General features: G+C 43.6%; 1 protein-coding gene across 7 annotated transcripts in view; it reads right to left on the bottom strand.

The window, feature by feature from the left end:
* CRACR2A (calcium release activated channel regulator 2A) overlaps nt 1-17,434 on the bottom strand; it is a 137,018-nt gene that overhangs the window by 73,221 nt on the left and 46,363 nt on the right. For all 7 annotated transcript variants that reach the window (XR_001517948.2, XM_015598496.2, XM_015598498.2 and 4 more), the window contains 3 exons: nt 12,633-12,883; nt 4,370-4,481; nt 3,029-3,212 (listed from right to left, as the gene is read on the bottom strand). Coding sequence is in view for 6 of the 7 variants with exons in the window: in XM_015598496.2 (XP_015453982.1) it covers nt 3,029-3,212; nt 4,370-4,481; nt 12,633-12,848 (512 nt within the window). In the remaining variant the exon portion in view is untranslated. The remainder of the gene's footprint in view (nt 1-3,028; nt 3,213-4,369; nt 4,482-12,632; nt 12,884-17,434) is intronic.

The raw sequence follows: 17,434 nt of genomic DNA, 5'->3' as shown, positions 1-17,434 counted from the left end.
CAAGTGTGAAAAATGTGTGTGCACACATGGAAAAACAAATAGAAAGTTGGGAGGGATGGAGCATGCAGAGAGACAAAGACACAGAGAGACATGCCCAGAGACTGCCCCACCCTAAACAGGCACACTGGGCACATGTGTGCATGCACAGCAACAAAGACACCCAGGGTCATGCTGATCAGTGGGGAGGAATGGGGAGGTGGCACACACATTTCTGGAAAAACTCAATAATCTACAGCCAATGATCCCACTGAGCCGGAGAGCAATTTGATTTGCACCCCATTAAATTCAAAAGCCACTCTGATCTGAGGGTAGCTATTAGCAGAAACCCTCAAGATAAATAATAAAATCCTTTGTGCTTGTGCAACGAGCACTATATTTGAGGAACTTTCCTCAGAAGCGATATTTGATAATACTCCGTTAGCAACGTGCCTGGAACATAAATATTACTCTCTGAGAAGAGGCTGACTGAGAAATAAACCTACCTCTGGTTATTTATCTCATCAGCTATCTAATCGTCCCTCCTTCCCTCCTTCCTTCCCTTGCTCCATCTCATGCAAACATCCACTGGCTTATCTAGACCACCCATCCATCTACCCATTCACCCATCCATCCATCTATCCATCCATCCATCCATCCATCCATCTATCCACTCACCCAACAGTAATTATATCCTGTTGAGAACCTAGCACTTAAGTAGATGACATGAAGGAATCTGGGAAACAAGAGAAGGGGAGGTAAGGAGCCTCTCTGTTTCCCATAATAAGTTCCATTTTACCCACACAGAGCATGTTGTGGCTATCTACTTTATTGTATAGGCATAACGAAGATGGCACAAAAAGTTCAGAGGTAAAAGGTCTCAGGGAGATATCACAATGGCCTCCTGTCACTGTGGCAGGTTGCTCCTCTCATAAAGTAAATGCATTATAAAAATCAAGGTCCACCTTGTTAGTCTAGAGGTATCTATTCACATCTGCCAGGTTCCTAATGGAGCCTGGCAGAGCCACCAGTTGGGCTAGAGCCTCCAGTGAGATTTGCAGACCCACCGGACCCTCTTCAAGTCTCTCTGAACCACTTAGTCATAGCTACATCACCTCCCTCCGAATTTCTGGAGAAGGGACAAGTCTTCCAACCCTTGATGAAAAATAAGTCAGGCCCATAAGCTGCAAAATTACTGAGCCAATCAGACCACCAAAAACATCGGGAGTCCAGATGTCCTGTCTATACCCAGAGTACTCCTCCCGGAAGGATATAAGAGTACAGAGCTAGAATGGATTCTGGGAAGTCAATCTGTCCATCTCCCTGCTTTTAAGACAACAGAAAAACCACCTCTGTGAGTAAAGTTGTAGAGTCTTCACAGCCTCATCTATTTGCTTGTCTGAGGTCCCACAGTCATGACCATTTCCCTCACGTTATAACTTAAGCTCACTCCTTTCTTGTTCAACTTCAATGAGGATGGAAATTGCTGGTCACCATCTTCCACATATTGAGTTGTGTAGATCACTCTTGAAACCTTCCCATGAGCCTTCTCTTCTCCAGGATATTTGATACCGACTCGGTTCTGCACAGGCCTTTGACATAGGTCCTCAGAGTGACATCCGGTGAACTCTGATTTGGCAGCTCTGCCTGGCTGCCCTGGAAGTAATGGGCAGGTGGAGAGGCACCTCTTTTTCATTACAGTCCCTTGGCTTGCCTACACTGCCCTCTCCTTCCCCCTTCTCCAGGATGAGGCTTCATGGAGTCACTGGCAGTGGTCACTGTGCTCTGGCCCCTTATCAGAGAAGCTGAGTCAGGTATCTAACTAATGTTCTTCCCATGTACCTGCACCCCCAGCACACCCACCTGCCCCACACCAGCTCTGCAGATCTGTGCCTACACCAGCCTCTTTGAGGCCTGCAGCAGAGCCGCTGCCACTGCCAATGTGTCATTTTGTTTCCTGTTCAGAGCCTCCCACAGGGCTCTCTTCCTAGGCCTCCTGTCCCCTCCTTGACTGACAAGAGCTTTTGCCAGCTTTTGTCAACTCTGACACAGTCTATCAAATCATTCGCACAGTCTATCATTTGCTAAAAAATTCACAGAGCAACAGACACTTTCTTTGGCCTGCAAGTTGTGTACAGGCCCCTTATCTTTCACTTCCTCTTTATCATCTTCCACCACGGAGTCTCCTCTTATCAAGCTCAGGACACATCAGCTCCAATCATGAGGCCAGTCTCACCCCTTATGAAACACACACCCAACCCAAGACCTAGAGAATCAAAAATGAAATGGCAAAAGGCAAGGGGAAAAGGGGGCAGACTATTTTTTTTCAGGTCCCTGTCTGGTTTCCATTAAGCATACCATCACTTTTTTCTTATTTTATTTTTGATATCATTTTACTTCGTTTTGTTTTAAATGTCAGGGATTAGATCTAGGTGTCTATTTCAAAACGCATTTTGCAAAAAAAAAAAAAAGGGGGGGTATTATGTTTTCTTTGTAGTTCTAACCATCTAAAATTTTCAGCAGAGCTACTGATCACCCATGTGGTGGGCTGGTAAAAACTGGTTAATCTCCTACTTTGGCTTCCAGACAGGGTTGGTTAGGCTCAGGGTTACAACATGCAAACACTTTCTACAGAGAGTGCTTTTGCCAAGAGCACACCATGGTAGGGTGGCTCCAGTAGAGGTGGCAGTGCTGGTGAGCTGATAGTGAAGCCTTAGGCAAAACTCACTGAAAAACCTCAAGGCCTGGCATGGCCCTCCGATGTGTGAGCACTCCTTGCTGAGCCAAGGACTGTGCTGATAATGTATAGTAGGAAGTGAGGAGAGTGGGAGAGAAGGGGGATAGGGCGATTCCCATGAAAAGAAGTGTAAAGGCAGAGACAGAGCCTTTCGACCATTACACACAGACAGGTCATTGCAAAGGGAAGGCTGTATGGAGTAAGTCTGGAGCCTGGGCCTGGCACTGAGGCTTAATGGATGTTAATGGTTGAATGGAGCAGATAAAGAGGTTGCACCTAGGCTGGGCTCCACCCCAAATCACTGTCATTACTTACTCTTCTAAAACCTTTTGTGCTCCAAGCTTGTCCATCAGCATCTGGAACTGGGCTTCCTCATCTTCATCCATGCCACCCAGTTCCTCTTCTCCTCTGGATTGATATACCTTCTCTTCCTGGAGCTGAGCCACCTGTTCACCTGCATCTTCCTGAGTTGGCTTATTCTGGCTGAAGAAGAACTGACCTGGGAAATGCATGGCACAAGGGTCTGAATTAGGCAATACTTGCCCAGGAAGACCTTTACTTTCTCAGTTGCCAGGAATCATTTAAGGTTCACCTGAGAGAAGAAAAAGGGAAATCTTCCCATGGCAAAGATCCCTGGATGCCGTGTTTCTGATTTTCCTACTTCCAAGAGATACTGCTAGAGGTGCTAGAACCTGGGAAAGGCAGAGTGCATGACAGGTACTATCATGGTGGTTCTTAATCCTTTAAAGTCAGGCTTAGAACTCATCTCTTCATCGATTTCTTCTCTAAACAATAAGACCTTTCCCTCCAACACACTCTAGTAGCCTGACTGCCTATGCTGCACATTATCATCTAGCCATCCGTACTGCCAGCATTGCTGTATTTCACATTCACAAGTTACTTAACAGTTTTGGGTGCTCTTTTTCCATATTCATACTGCCTACTAAGTAATACAGCAATCTGTCTTATCCTCCCTTGTCAATTATAAGTTCCTCAAGGTCAGGCAAGGCATCAGATACTTCTAAGTAAACTATACAATGCCTTGTATGAACGAGATGTGTGGCAGAACTTGCCTGTTGATATATCTGACCAGTATTTACTCTAATCAATACTGGATCAGTATGATTTGATGGCATATCTGGTTTCTTTGTCTTGTTCATGGATCTCAGTTCTCCTTCCTCCAGATTACCTTGAGAGTAACTGGTCTATTCAAATCCTCTATAAATTCCTTTGATAGCTGCATCCCTTAACCAGGAAGACTCGGTCAGACTCAGTTGGAAGTGAGCCAGGCAGTCATCCCACTTTGTCGTCTACTAGTATCAAGGTAGAAATAAGGGGCTGTGAATCTCATCTCAGCTCCCCATTTCATGCCAGGCCTTCTGCCAGAGCTTCCCTACATATCCCTGGCTATTCTTGGGTGGCAGGGGACTTGGCAGTGACAGGCAGTGACAGTGTGGTAAGCAATGAGAGAGCAGTACAGTAGTATAAGCAGCCAAGGAGGACATGTGAAAAGAGGCCCCCCAAATCCAGAGCCTGGAGACTTCAGGACAGGCAAGTTTGTGCTACAAGGACATTCAGATCTGGCAGGGCATGGGTGTATTTTATGTAGCTTTAGGTAGACACACACCCTGGGGCCCAACATCCATCAGAACTTACTAAAACCGGTGGTGAACTCCTCTGGGGTCAGAAAGCCATTGCCGTCAGCATCCAGGGCATCAAATACATCCTCCAGGTCCTCCAGGCTGAGTGGCAACTCCTTATGGAGCCTCTGAAAACAACCCAAACCACACTGGTAAACACTCTGATTACCATGGAGGGCTGACTGGGACTGCAGAGCCCCCCACCAAAAAATGTCTAGTGTTGGCTCTGTCCTATGGAAGCGAGAAGCAAGCTTCTGAAGCCCACTTTACCATCCTTTCCTCCTTTGACTATTAGAACGTCCACCCATTTACTGGGCGCTAGGCAATTTGTTAAATGACTTATAAACAAACGCGTATATATTTAGTAATACATTTATATATATCATTTATATTTATAAATATATATTTGCATTTGATCCTCTGAGGTGGGCATGATTATCACCATTTCCTAGAGAAGTGTAAAGTTAAATTACCTGTCTCAAGGTTGCTTAGCCAGTAGTTGACATTGCCAGGAGTTAAATCCAGGTGAGACTCTAAAACCAATATGCTTTACAAGTATAAAGAACTGAAACTGTGCAGGGCTGAATCCCGTTGTAGGTAATTCCCACACAACATGGTGCTGTCGATTTAAATGAGGTAACAAATATAAAGAACATGGCCTGGCGTGGAGAGAGAGCTAGAGTTCCACTGATCCACCAAACTTGTTGAGCGAGCGGCAGGGCAGGTTTTGTGCCCAGTTTCTCCTGCTCTGCCCAAGCCCCCTTGCCCCTGCCACGCTACCTCCCCTGCTGAGATGCAGGTGTGGGTCACACTCAGAAGCTTCCCTTATGAAGGCCATTCATGTGTCAGGGCCCCAGCACCACATTCGTAAGTTCATGTGTGGATTCTTTAGCTCCGAGGAGGTGCTGAATAAGCCCTCTTCTTCCCTCTGAGTGACCTGCACCTATCCCACTAGGCTGGCTCTCAACTACTCCCTGATAAGATGTTAAGGTATTGATCCCCCAAGGGTATTTGTGTTTTAAGGGGAACTGGACAAGACGGTTGGTGAGAAGGTATTAAATAAACACTAGACCTGAGTCCTGGGCTGACTGGGACCACACAGTGAGGGAAGGGAAGAGACCAACTGATGAGGAGAAACTTGGTAGAGCTGCTAATGCCGCCCTCTGGCCTTCTACCTGATGTGTAGTGGCCCTGGGCCAAGGCTAATTTGCATAACTGAAGTGAGTATCCTCTTATACTCTAATAATCTAGGTCTCAAAAATGAGGACTTCCCAAGGAGTTCATTGTATATCCCAGCTGACCCTTCTCCTCCCTTCCAGTTACCCAAGGGACAATTGCACAAAATTGCCGGTGTAGAAGTTACTGACAGCTAAAGATGATGAACACAGGGCTGCAGGAAGAAGGTATATACCCATCTGAACAAAAGAAATGCTGGCAGGTGTGAAAGCCCATGACATAACGTGCAAGAACACTTGGCTTGATCCAACGGCAATCTGTTAGCTGATGAGCCATAAAGTTTAATTTGGCAGGTACGTGCATTAAGGGAGACCATGATGCATTACAAAGTGGGAAGACAGAATGACGTGGAAGCCATTTAGAAGAACTGAATTAAATATGAATGAGTTTTTTAATCTTAAAGAAAGAGGAGTCAAAGTGTGCGCGAAAATTCTAGAAGTGCATCTACTTCGCATACAGTAGAATTTCTGGCTTGCCAACAATCCACAAACCAGCTGTCTCAAAAGCCACAGGAAGAGAATGAGGAGTGAAGAGCAAGTCAATTTTGCAAGCAGGAAATTTATCAATTTCGCTGAAACAAAAGGCATCATGTCGGAGGTGGGGTGAAAACCCAAGTTCCTGTCCCACCCAGATTTTAGAACTTTTTTTTGAGAATATCCTCCTTTTCTCCCCACCCTCAGCCTAGAATTGCTGGACTTGATCTGAAATGTGATGTCTCACATTGTGCTAGGGCTAGAAGTGGGCTGGAAGGAAACTGCAGAGGTCAGTGGGACTCTCAATTTGCCTTTGGCCCAAACCATCCCACACTTGGTACACTTTGTCTTATTAGTGTGAAGCAAGAAAAGCTCAGTCATCCCCACACCTTAGGCACCACTCCTGCATCTAACCACACCTCTGATCACAAATCCTTCCCATTATCTAATCCCAGTCCTTGTCTTCATCTCAAAGCCAGTTTCCTCTTTCTGTCGTCAGTGAAGATGGGGAAAGCAATAGTATATCTTCCAAGCAATATTATATCTTACTCTTCATGCCCTGGCAAATCAGTACTGAGTGCTTCTTCAGCCTTCTCTGCAAGCTGCACCATGCCAGACTTTTGAACCCCTCTTTATTGGCTTTACTTGAAAAATTCTTTAGTCTTAATAACTATATTTATCTTTCAGGGCCTGCAGAGCTATGTAAAACCAACTGGTTTTATTCTAGTCTTGTCCCCTGGGTACCTAGGGCTGTCTATAGACAAGATTATTCACCCCACTGTTTAAATAACCTGCGAGGCTGTGAGACTTGCATAGAGTCATAGCAGAGCCCAGAGCTGGGATAATGAACCACTTTCCCGTTCAGGAGTCCCACTATAGTCTGGCGGCGCTCCAATGTATTCATTCTATAACTCCCTATCTGCACAGCCCACACCTGCCCATCTACCATCTAAAGTCTGTCTGGCCAACATCACTACCTACTCTCTCTCCAGAGATCCTGATTCACTTGTGGATCCTGTTTCATTTTCACTTTCAACTGGAAGGGCAGGCAAGAGAAAGAAGAAAAATAGAAGAAAGTCAGCTCGCCCTGTTCACACAGCCCACTGCCCAACCGCCTCTTTAGAATTCCATGGCTCCTTTAAACACTGGCCTCCCTCCACCGCCTTCAAGTTCACTGATTTTCTGCTTTACTCTCAGCTCTGGCACCACTTCCTCAGTAAGCCTCTGCAACCGCCATTTTATGCATGCTCCCCAAAATATATTTCTCTCATGTATAAATCTCATCTCAGTTTGTATTTTACATACCGCAGACTGACTCGTTGATGAATGAATGTCTGCTACCTCAGTGGACTGGCACCTCTGAGAACAGGAACCCCACCCATTTTTCCTCACTAGTGTATCCCTAGGATCTAGCCCAGTGCTGACAAGCATGGAGTAGGTATTTGTTAAATGACTGAATAAACAAATGAGTGACTAAGTAGTGATTACAGGGGATCCTGAACACCTATTTCCAGAATTCTGGTCTAGGCTTCTGACCAGCACTACTGCTGATTCCCAGGCAAGGTCTTATAAACTGGGGATTTACCAGGACCTGGACCACAGTGCAACCCTGCAGCAGCAGTACTGAGGGCTCAGGTTCCGAGAACCATGGGAAAATGCTGTCTTCCATCGCACTCCAGCCAGACTCCCCTACTTTACTTTCCCGGTCACCAGACTGGTAACATGCCTCATGGAGCCTAAAGCGAATGTTTGCACAGTTTTAAACAGGTCTAAGGGAACATTCATTAAAGAGAAAACCAGAAGAGATCCATCTTTATGGCCAGAATTAAAATTTCCTTCTTTTCCCGTTCAGACTTCTGTCCAAGCACCCATCACCCTCTCTTCCTTGTAGTGTAGCTCAGCTTCCAGAACCCAATGTCTTCGGGGTGAGAATGTGAGGTCCTAGAGGCAGGAAATATCTTTTTTTCTGTCTTGTGCTTTGATATGTTTGGTTTGGGCTGATTGCTTGGTATAAACTGGGATTTATCAACCTCTGCACTATTGACATCTAAGAGTGGATAATTCTTTGTTGGAGGGGAAGGTGGGGGAGGGGCTGTCCTGTGCATAATAGAATATTTAGCAACATCCCTGGACATTATCTAGTAGATATTCATAGCACCTTCCTCTCCAGTATATCAATCAAAAATGTCTCCAGACATAGCCAAATGTCCTCTAAGAGGCAAAATCGTCCTCACTCATGCAGACTGGATGCAAACAGAATAGCACCAGCTGGATACAAACGGAAGGACCCCTCTTCAGCAGAAATGCCCTTTCTTTATCTCTGAAGGACAAATGACTTGCACTTAAAATCACAGTATGATGGCACAGACACTTTAGAAAACAGTATGGCAGTCCCTAGAAAAATTAAACACAGAATTATCATATGATCCAGCAATTTCACTTCTGGGTGTGTACCCAAAAGAATCGAAAGCAGAGACTAGAAGAATATTTGTACACCCATGTTCACAGCAGTATTATTCACACTCGAAGTGTGAAGCAACCCAAGTGTCCATCAGCTGGTAAATAGATAAACAAAATACGCTGAGTGAAATAAACCAGTCACAAAAGGCCAAATACTGTATGATTCCACTTATATGAGGTACCTAGAGCAGTCAAATTCATAGACAGAAAGTAGAACGGTGGTTCTCGGGGCTGAGGGAGTAGGGCAGGGAGTTCGTGTTTCATAGTAAAGAGTTTCTATCTGCAAGATGAAAAGCGTTCTGGAGATGGACGGTGGTGATGGCTATACAACAATGTGAATGTACTTAATGCCACCAAACCACATACTGAAAAATGGTTAAGGTGGCAAATTTTATGTTATGTATATTTTACCACAATTTTTAAAAAATCAGTGTGGAGGAAACCAGGACAAAGGGTACAAGTCCCTCCGACCCTGCACGCACACACACACAAGTGTGTTTATGGAGGGGATTCCAGGTAAATGCTCTAACTGCATATGCTCATTTATTCTCTTCTAATGCTACAAATACTTCACAGGTGAGGAACTATGACGTAGAGGGTGAAGAGACTTACACAAACTCACACTGCTAGTAAGTTACAGATTCAGGATCAAAATTCAAGTCAATTTACCACAAAAATCTTTAAAACTCTTCCTGGTAACCTAAATCAGGAATCAGCTAACTTTTTCTGTAAAGGGTCAGACAGTACATTTTTGAGGCTTTTCAAGCCCTTTTGTCTTGGTCACAACTACTCTGTCTTTGGAGTGTGAAAGCCGCTGTGGGCAATATATAAAGGAATTAGCACACTGTGTTCCAATAAAACCTTATTTGCAAAAACACAAGTACGCAAGATTTGGTTGGTTTGCCAACTCCTAGACGATTCTTAACACTTTGGGAGTATTGGTAGATAATCATTTCACTCTTTTAAAATATCAGGGACAGAGGGTTTTTAAGACTCTAGGTTTCTTCAGAGAGAACTCCTGTCCATCCTGACCCCATCTCCCCTCCGTCTGCTGTAGGAATCCCTTCATGCCCTCTCTAGCCTGGCCTTCTCATGTCCCTCTGCCCCCCTGAAGCAGGACTGACTCTCACTCGGGGCCCTCAGCCCCACAACTCTGCCTCTCTAGGGCACTGCACCAGACTCCAATTCTGCCTGGAGTGACCCCATGGAACCCAGAGAGGTTCCTTGTGGAGGAGGGAATAAGGCCTGAGGGGCCATGGGTGGAGCTGAGGATTCTCAAACCTTTGCCTACACTCTGTTCACACAGGTCAGAGTCCCCCATATGCCGTCACTGAGGCAGAATGTCTGCATGTGGAGCCCAAGTACAGGGCGACTGGCACATCAGCCCTTGGTGCAGCCCACTGTAGGTCCCTTCAGGTCCCTCCAGGGACCTCAAAGGAGAACAGCTTCTCCTGGCCCCTTTCCTTTCCTTTTGTGCTCCCTGCTCTATCAGGGTAGGCTGACTACCTCCTGCTCAGGGTCAGACCACTGCGGCAGTCTCCCCCACCTCTCAGATGACTGTGAAGTCCATATCACTCTCTGCAAATGGATTTTTGTTAATCAGGAGAAAGAATAAGAGCACTGAGGGAGGGCTTAACCCTCCCATTCCTTTTTCAAACAGACAGCAAGCTCTCTGTGGTTTTATTCCAACTCTGCTTCTCCACTGCCTCCTCCAGCCCCTAGGTTCTCCATTCCATATGGCCCATGGCTTCTCCTTCTTTGAGAGCCATTCTCTGCTCTAAAGGGCCTTTCCTGGTGGCTGAGTTGTGAGGAGTGTGTGTGTGTGTGTGTGTGTGTGTGTGTGTCTGTGTATGCCGATGGTGAGAAAAGTGGTGACCAGATCCAAGGAACTGGCCACCAACCAACCAAAGGGACCTGTGTGACCAACCCACAAAGGAGCTACGTATGAGAGTGACAAGCAATAGGTAGATGTCTGTAGGTTCTGCTCAGGAGAACCAAGGGGCACATGGGCTTTCCACAGAGAGCCCAAGATGACTGTTCTTTACTTATCTCTTTCTAGCCCATCTCTCTCCAGACAAGACCAGTAAAAGCGGCAGAGAGATGGTACTTAAATATTATGTTTTGTTCTCTCTCTTGATAGCACTTTCTTAGAAGACTGGAAAATTTCAAATGCTTTGTTGTCCACAGGTACACAGAAACTTCAGAAAACTAAGGAGTTCATAGAAATAAGTGCCATGGACACAAAGCATCTGCTATATAGGATGTCCATCCTCTTTCCTCCTGCCTGAGTCAGGTGTAAGGAATGAGGGAGGAAGATTGAGGAGGGATGTAGCTGAGTCAGTATCTCTGGGACTTGATGTTTCTGGTTTCATTCTAAGTCAAATACAAATGATTTTTGCAACAATGTACACTTGACGGTTTAGAATCCCATGCATCTCCCTCCATTAAAGAGTGGGCTTCGATGAAGGTTAACTGTGAGCTATGCAGTGAGTTGTAGCATGCAGGTGGCCCTCACTAAATGCGATTTTCCTTTTCTTTCTTTCTAGAAAGGATAAGCAAAAGTGAAGGATGCCATTGAAACCACCACCCCTAACCACCATTAACACAGATCTGTGAATGGCAATTTTGAAGTTTGTAGACAGAGGTTTGTCAATAGTTTCCTCAAAACACACTGAACCTCACCTCCCATGTGAAGTGAGACTTTGTGAATGAGTTTCAGTGACAGAAATTTGTTGGGGGGTCAAATATTGAAAACAAGGGTGGCCTGAGCCCACTTGTTTCCCAGGTCTTCTGCCTCAATTCGTGCAACTACCAGGTGGTAGAAAAGCTCTGGGAGAAGCCTGTGGGGCCAGGGAAAGACCCACCGCTTACAGCTGGTTCACAGGCCCATTCTTAGCCTTCACGTTTCATGGCTCACACATGCGAGCGAGGTGGATTGACACTAATGAGGTCTGCATTTCATTACCCGACTTTAGTGTATTCTGAAAAACTAGACTTAAAAAACAAACAAACAAAAAACCCTGGCCATCATAGGTCTTTATCCTAATAGCACAGTTGTGTATCCTTCCCAAAATGCTCCTGACAGAGCGAGTGGTGAAAAAATTGGGGGAAGAGTTCCTGTCACAGAGCTCGAGTGGAGCCTACATTTTTACTCACATCAGTGTGAAATCATGACTGCAGCATAAGAGACTTAAGTGAGACACTGAGAAAAACCTTGACACTAATGGTAGAAAGGCACCAGACCGGAGGTGGGTAAACCACACCCTGGGCTATAAATTGGACCTATTGTCTGTTCCTGTATAGCCTGTGAGCTAAGAATGGCCTTCACATTTTTAAATGGTTGGAAAAAGAAGAATATTTGATGACACATTAAAATTATATAAAATTCAAATTTCAGTGTCCATAAAGTTTTATTAGAACAGAGCCACACTCGATCATTTACATATTGCCTATGGCTGCTCATGCTACAGCGCAGAGTTGAGTAGTCATTATTGAGACCACATGGCCCATAAAGCCTAGAATATTTTCCTGGCCCTTTACATAGTTTGCTGAGCCCTGCAATAGGCAATGCCATGTACTGAGAATCTGCAATCTCTCTCTCTGGAAATGCTATGAGAGGGTTAAATGTGGTTGGGTTTGAGGGTAAGGGACCAATAAGATGAATTCCAGAAATGCCTTCTTCCCAGGTTGTACCTGACACTGTACCTGTTCCTAAGGCACACATGGCACCTCACAAGAAGAACTTTGGCACAGCCTAGAACTTTGTAGTGAAGCAACAAGTCGGTGCCTTTCCACCTTTGTTTATTCACCCTGTCTTACTTAAGTCCCTTACATTGTTATCACCCTTTCCACAACCCTGGGGAGTTACTGAGTCAGAGAGGGGCAAAAAAAACCCCAAGTTTGATGGAAAATAAAGATCAGAAAAAGAAGGAACACAGGAGATCTGGCTCCCAGTAGAGTGTGGACTAACGCCTTCTTCTAGGGTCGAGTCGATGGCATCTTTTCTGTTAAAGATGTCACCTCCAATGGGGAAGTCTTAAACTGAGAGACAAAGGGAACCCAGGCTGTTTGGCATTCCAGGTAGGCAGGCCCATCTGGGGCCCCTCTTACCTGCATATCCCTCCTGGCAATGAAGCCCTTGCCCCCTGCATCACAGGTCTGGAAAAATTCCTGTGCCTTCCTCTGCATGGCCAGCCTTGTCAGCATCAGCTCCTGGGTCTCCTTACACTCCAGGTTGTCCAAGGGACCCAGGCAGGCCTCACTCTCCTTTGGTCCCTGGGCAGGTCTCTGGAGTCTAGAGGCCACATTCTGGCCAGGGGTAGCCATCCAGTGATGTCAATTTCTTCAAGTCTTTTCAGAACCTGAGAATGAAAGATGAGACAGGTAGGTATGATGGGGATGGAGTGAGACTGAAAAAAAATGACAGAGGATGAGAGGGAAGCACAGAATCACTCACCAATGTCTCCTAGCATCTCTTAGCAACCACCTCTTAATTAGCAGAAACTCAGGACAAGGGAAAAGTGTGTTGTGATCACTAATAGATCAGCCAGCCCATCAAAAAGAAAAGAGAAGAGTGGGGAAAACACATATTTCCAGATTGAAAGGACATAGAGGAAACATGAAAATAATTTCTCCCAATTTAAACAAACAATGAAACAGTTCCTGACAAACCAGCTATTGTTTATTGAATGTTTACTTGTAGGCAGGCACAAGGCCATGGTCTCGACGTATGTTTTGTCATTTCTCGCATCTCTCTGAAATAGACATTATCATCTCCATTTTATTGAGGCTCTGAGAGGTTGAGTGACTTGACCAAGGCCACACAGCAAGTTCGTACAAAAGCTGAGATTTAAATGCAAGGTTGTCTATCTGTATTTGATATTAATTCCACGCTGCCCTGACTCCTCAGCATTATCAACGGTGGAGGACTCCACTCACTCAAATGCACTCTCCTGTATCATTCACAATCAACTAGTTCTTTGTGAGCTCTCAGCCGATTCCTCAGACTTTTATGGGGCCGTGATGAATGGATGAGAAAGTGCACTCTGTCTTCAAGGAGCTTCCAGTTGTATTGGACTTCCAGGCCTCTGGCTCAGCTACACCGTGGCTCCAAAGTCTTCTACTATTTGTGTCAACACCTTTCTCTACCAGATTTATCAAGAGCTGTGTGCTCGGAGCAGGAAGACTGCCTCAGCCTCAGGAATGGTCTCCATGTAACAGAGCCTGGACAAGGTAGAGCAGGTTGTACCTTCTCACTCCACTCGGGATGGACAAAGAACTCCCACCCTGACTCCTCATTTGGGAAATGGTCTTTCTCTTCATTCCTACATGGTGTGAACTGGCCATCACCTGGTCACAAGAAGATTTAATATTTTTATTCTGTCTTCCCTAGATGGAACCACCTTGGGTATAAGCCCCGAGAGAGCAGGGCTGTGTCTGCGTGGTTTATGTGGATTGCCTGGCATATCTGTGTGCAATACTGAGCTTAGAGAGAGCTTTTGGATAATGATGGTGGTAACAGCTGAGCTTATGTAAACATCTAACAAGAGCAGAATGGCCTGTTGTCTTCCTGCTGTCTGCAAGATCTCTGCCCTCTTCTAGGTGCTACCTCATTCCCATCTGCCGTTCCAGGATACTAGACTAATAATAATACCTGTCATTCTTTGAGGGTTTTCTCTTGCCCGGAGCCTAACATACTTCATTGTTTGAAACCTGACATCCTTCCATAAGGTAAGTAGCATTAGGATTCCTGTCATACAGATAAAGAAACTGAGTTTGGGAGAGGTTCAGTAACTTGGATCAAGGTCTAGTACAGTTAGAAACCTCATGTACTTCCTACACTACACTGCCTTCCTATCATGGGTCCTGGCTGTGAGTTTGCTCTTCATAGTCTACTCATCCCCAGCTGATAATAACCTAAGTCACCTCCCAGAGGCATGCTCATCATTTTAACATTTATCTTTCATTCATACACTCACTCATTCATTCCTTCTCACCTACTGATTACCATGTAGCAGGCTCTGAGCTAACACTGAGAAATGCAAATATTAATAAAAAATGGTCCCTGCCCTTAATAAGTCTTTAATGGTGAGATTTTAGTCATGGTGACTGGCATGGTGTTTGGGGTTGGGTCTCTCCTCCATGTCCTTTGAAATAAACTATATAGCAATCAACTACTACTGACAAGCTGTGTGACTTAAGTGAGCCCCTGAACTACCCTTGGAAATGGGAATTAGTAGAGATGATCTCTCTGTTCTAGGTCTGACTTTCTCTGGCTCTCTGCCTTCCTTGGCTCATGTCACAGGTGACACATGGTATGAAAGAGCCAATCTAATAGTTCTAAAGAAGCCAGCTATGAACACTGGCAGATATGCATCTTGTCTAATTTGATTTTAACCCCAATTCCTAGCCTTGAATATGGCATAGAGTAGGTGCTCATTGGTTGTTTGCTGAATGAAGGAGGATCAATCTTTTGCTAAATTCTTTGCAGGAAGGCCTCAGAACATTTGTATTTCAGTCAGGTAGCTCTATACCCAGGTTTCTTAAAATCTCATAAAGAATAAGCCCAGACTTATGTTTTCAGAAAAGATGAAGCAACAGGGACTAGATTTACCCTCCCAGTTGAAATAATAAAAAAAATCCAGACAAAATATATTTTTAATGGTTTTCATGACACTGGACATCAGGTAATGAAGGATAGGTCTGAGACTAGAAAAAGCTGAGTGAGGCCCCTGAGTGCTAAATTAAGAGGCTTTTACTCTCAGGTGCTAACCCTGTATTTGCACAATTCTATGAGTGAGTATCTTCTTAAGAATGAGTTAAAAAATTTAAAGAGGAACCCACTCTCGAAGCTATGTATCTGAGAGTAATTATCTTTTAAAATTTTGCTCTGTAGGGGCTGCACTCACCTCACCCTAGGCCAAGCCTTGTTCTTGGGAGATGGGAAACCAATAAAATGAGCCCTGTTATTGCCGAAAGAGTTTTTAGGTCATGGCACAGGAAGGGGAAACCCAGGCAGAGCCTGGCAGACTCTCTCTCAGTTGAAGAAATCCAATATATACTGCTTACAAGCCATGTACTTGAAACATGAAAACACAAATAGGTTAAAAGTAAAAGATTGGGGAAATATATACCACACTGGTCAATAGAATATTGCATATTAATATCAAGTAAGGTAGCTTCTAGAACAAAGACTATTAATGAAGATAAAGTCATGTCATAATGATAAAAAGTCAGCTCATCGAAAGATATAATAGTCCTAAATATTATGCACCTAAAAACTGGGTTTTAAAATGATGTAGCAAAAACTGATTGATAGATCTGCAAGGAGAAAGAGACAAATCCACAATTATATTCAAACATTTTAATATCCCTCTATCAATAATTAATAAGTGGACAAAAATCAGTTAAGGATACAAAAAACTTGAACAATACTGTCAATTATCTTGACCTAACTGAACTTTATAGAACACTTCACTCAACAAAAGCTGAATATACTTTATTTTCAAGTGCACATGGAATATTTAACAAGACAGTCCATTTTATGGTTCATAAAATGAGTTTCAATAAATTAAAAAGGATTCAAATCATATAAAGTATGTACTTTGACCCCAGTGGAATTGGAACCAATAACAGAGAGACCTCTGGAAAATCCTCAAATATATGGAAACTATGAGCCCACTTCTGCATAACCCATGGGTCAAAGAAAAAATGAAAAGTGAAATTAAAAAGTGTTTTGAACCAAATGAAAATGAAAGCACCATATATTAAATTTTGTAGGATATTGCTAAAGCAGTACTCGAAGAAATTACAGCTCTAAACACATATCTTAAAAAGGTCTCAAATCAATAACCTCAGCTTCTACCTTAAGAAACTAAAAAGAAGTACTTAATTTGCCCAAAATTAGGAGAAGAAATAATAAAGATCAGAGCAGAAATCAATGACATTGAAAACAATAGAGAAAAACAATAGAGAAGATTTAAGAAACTAAGAACTGGTTCTTTAGAAGATCGGTAAAGATAGAAGACACAAATAATAATATCAGGAATTTGAGAGGTGACACCATTACAAATTCTACAGACATTAAAAGGCTAATAAGAGAATATTATGAACAACTTTATGCCAATGAACTTGACAATTTAGACAAAATGAACAAATTCCTTGAAAAACATTAAATATCAAAGCTCACTCAAGAAGAAATAGATAACATGAATAACACTCCATCTACTTAAAAAATTGACCTGGCAGTTAAATATCTTTCTACAAAAAACCTCTAGGCCCAGATGGCTACGTCGATGAAATATATCAAATACTTAAAGAAAAACAAATACCAATTCTATGTGAACTCTTCCAGAAAATTAGAGAAGATGAAATAGTTCTTAATATATCCTATGAGGTCAGGATTACCCTGAAACCAAAACTGGACAAAGACATTATGAAGAAAAGAAAAATACAGGCCAATATCCCTAATGAACATAGATACAAAAATTCTTTAGAAAATTTTAACAGTTTGAAACCAACGCCATATATAAAACAAATAATACGATCCTGATCAAGTGAGGTTTTATCCCAGGAGTGCAAGAATGCTTTAACATTTGAAAATCAATAACATAATTCACCACATTAACACCTTTAAAAAGACACTCCTTATGATCATCCCAATAGATGTAGAAAAAGCACTTGACAAAATCCAACATCTGCTCCACATGAAAACTCTCAGAAAATCAGGAGGTCCCAACCTGAAAAAGGGCATATACCAAAAAACCAACAGCTAACATCATACTTAATTGTGAAAAACCAAATGCTTTCCCCCATGAGCAAGAAAAAGATAAGAATGTCTGCTCTTACCACTTGTATTCGACATTGTGTTGGAGAGTCTAGCCAGTTTGATGAGGCAAGAAAAAAAAAAGCAT

The sequence above is a fragment of the Pteropus alecto genome, unplaced genomic scaffold (genome assembly GCF_000325575.1).
Source record: "Pteropus alecto unplaced genomic scaffold, ASM32557v1 scaffold76, whole genome shotgun sequence".
NCBI classification, from domain to species: Eukaryota; Metazoa; Chordata; class Mammalia; order Chiroptera; family Pteropodidae; genus Pteropus; species Pteropus alecto.
This window is presented reverse-complemented; position numbering and strand designations above follow the sequence as displayed.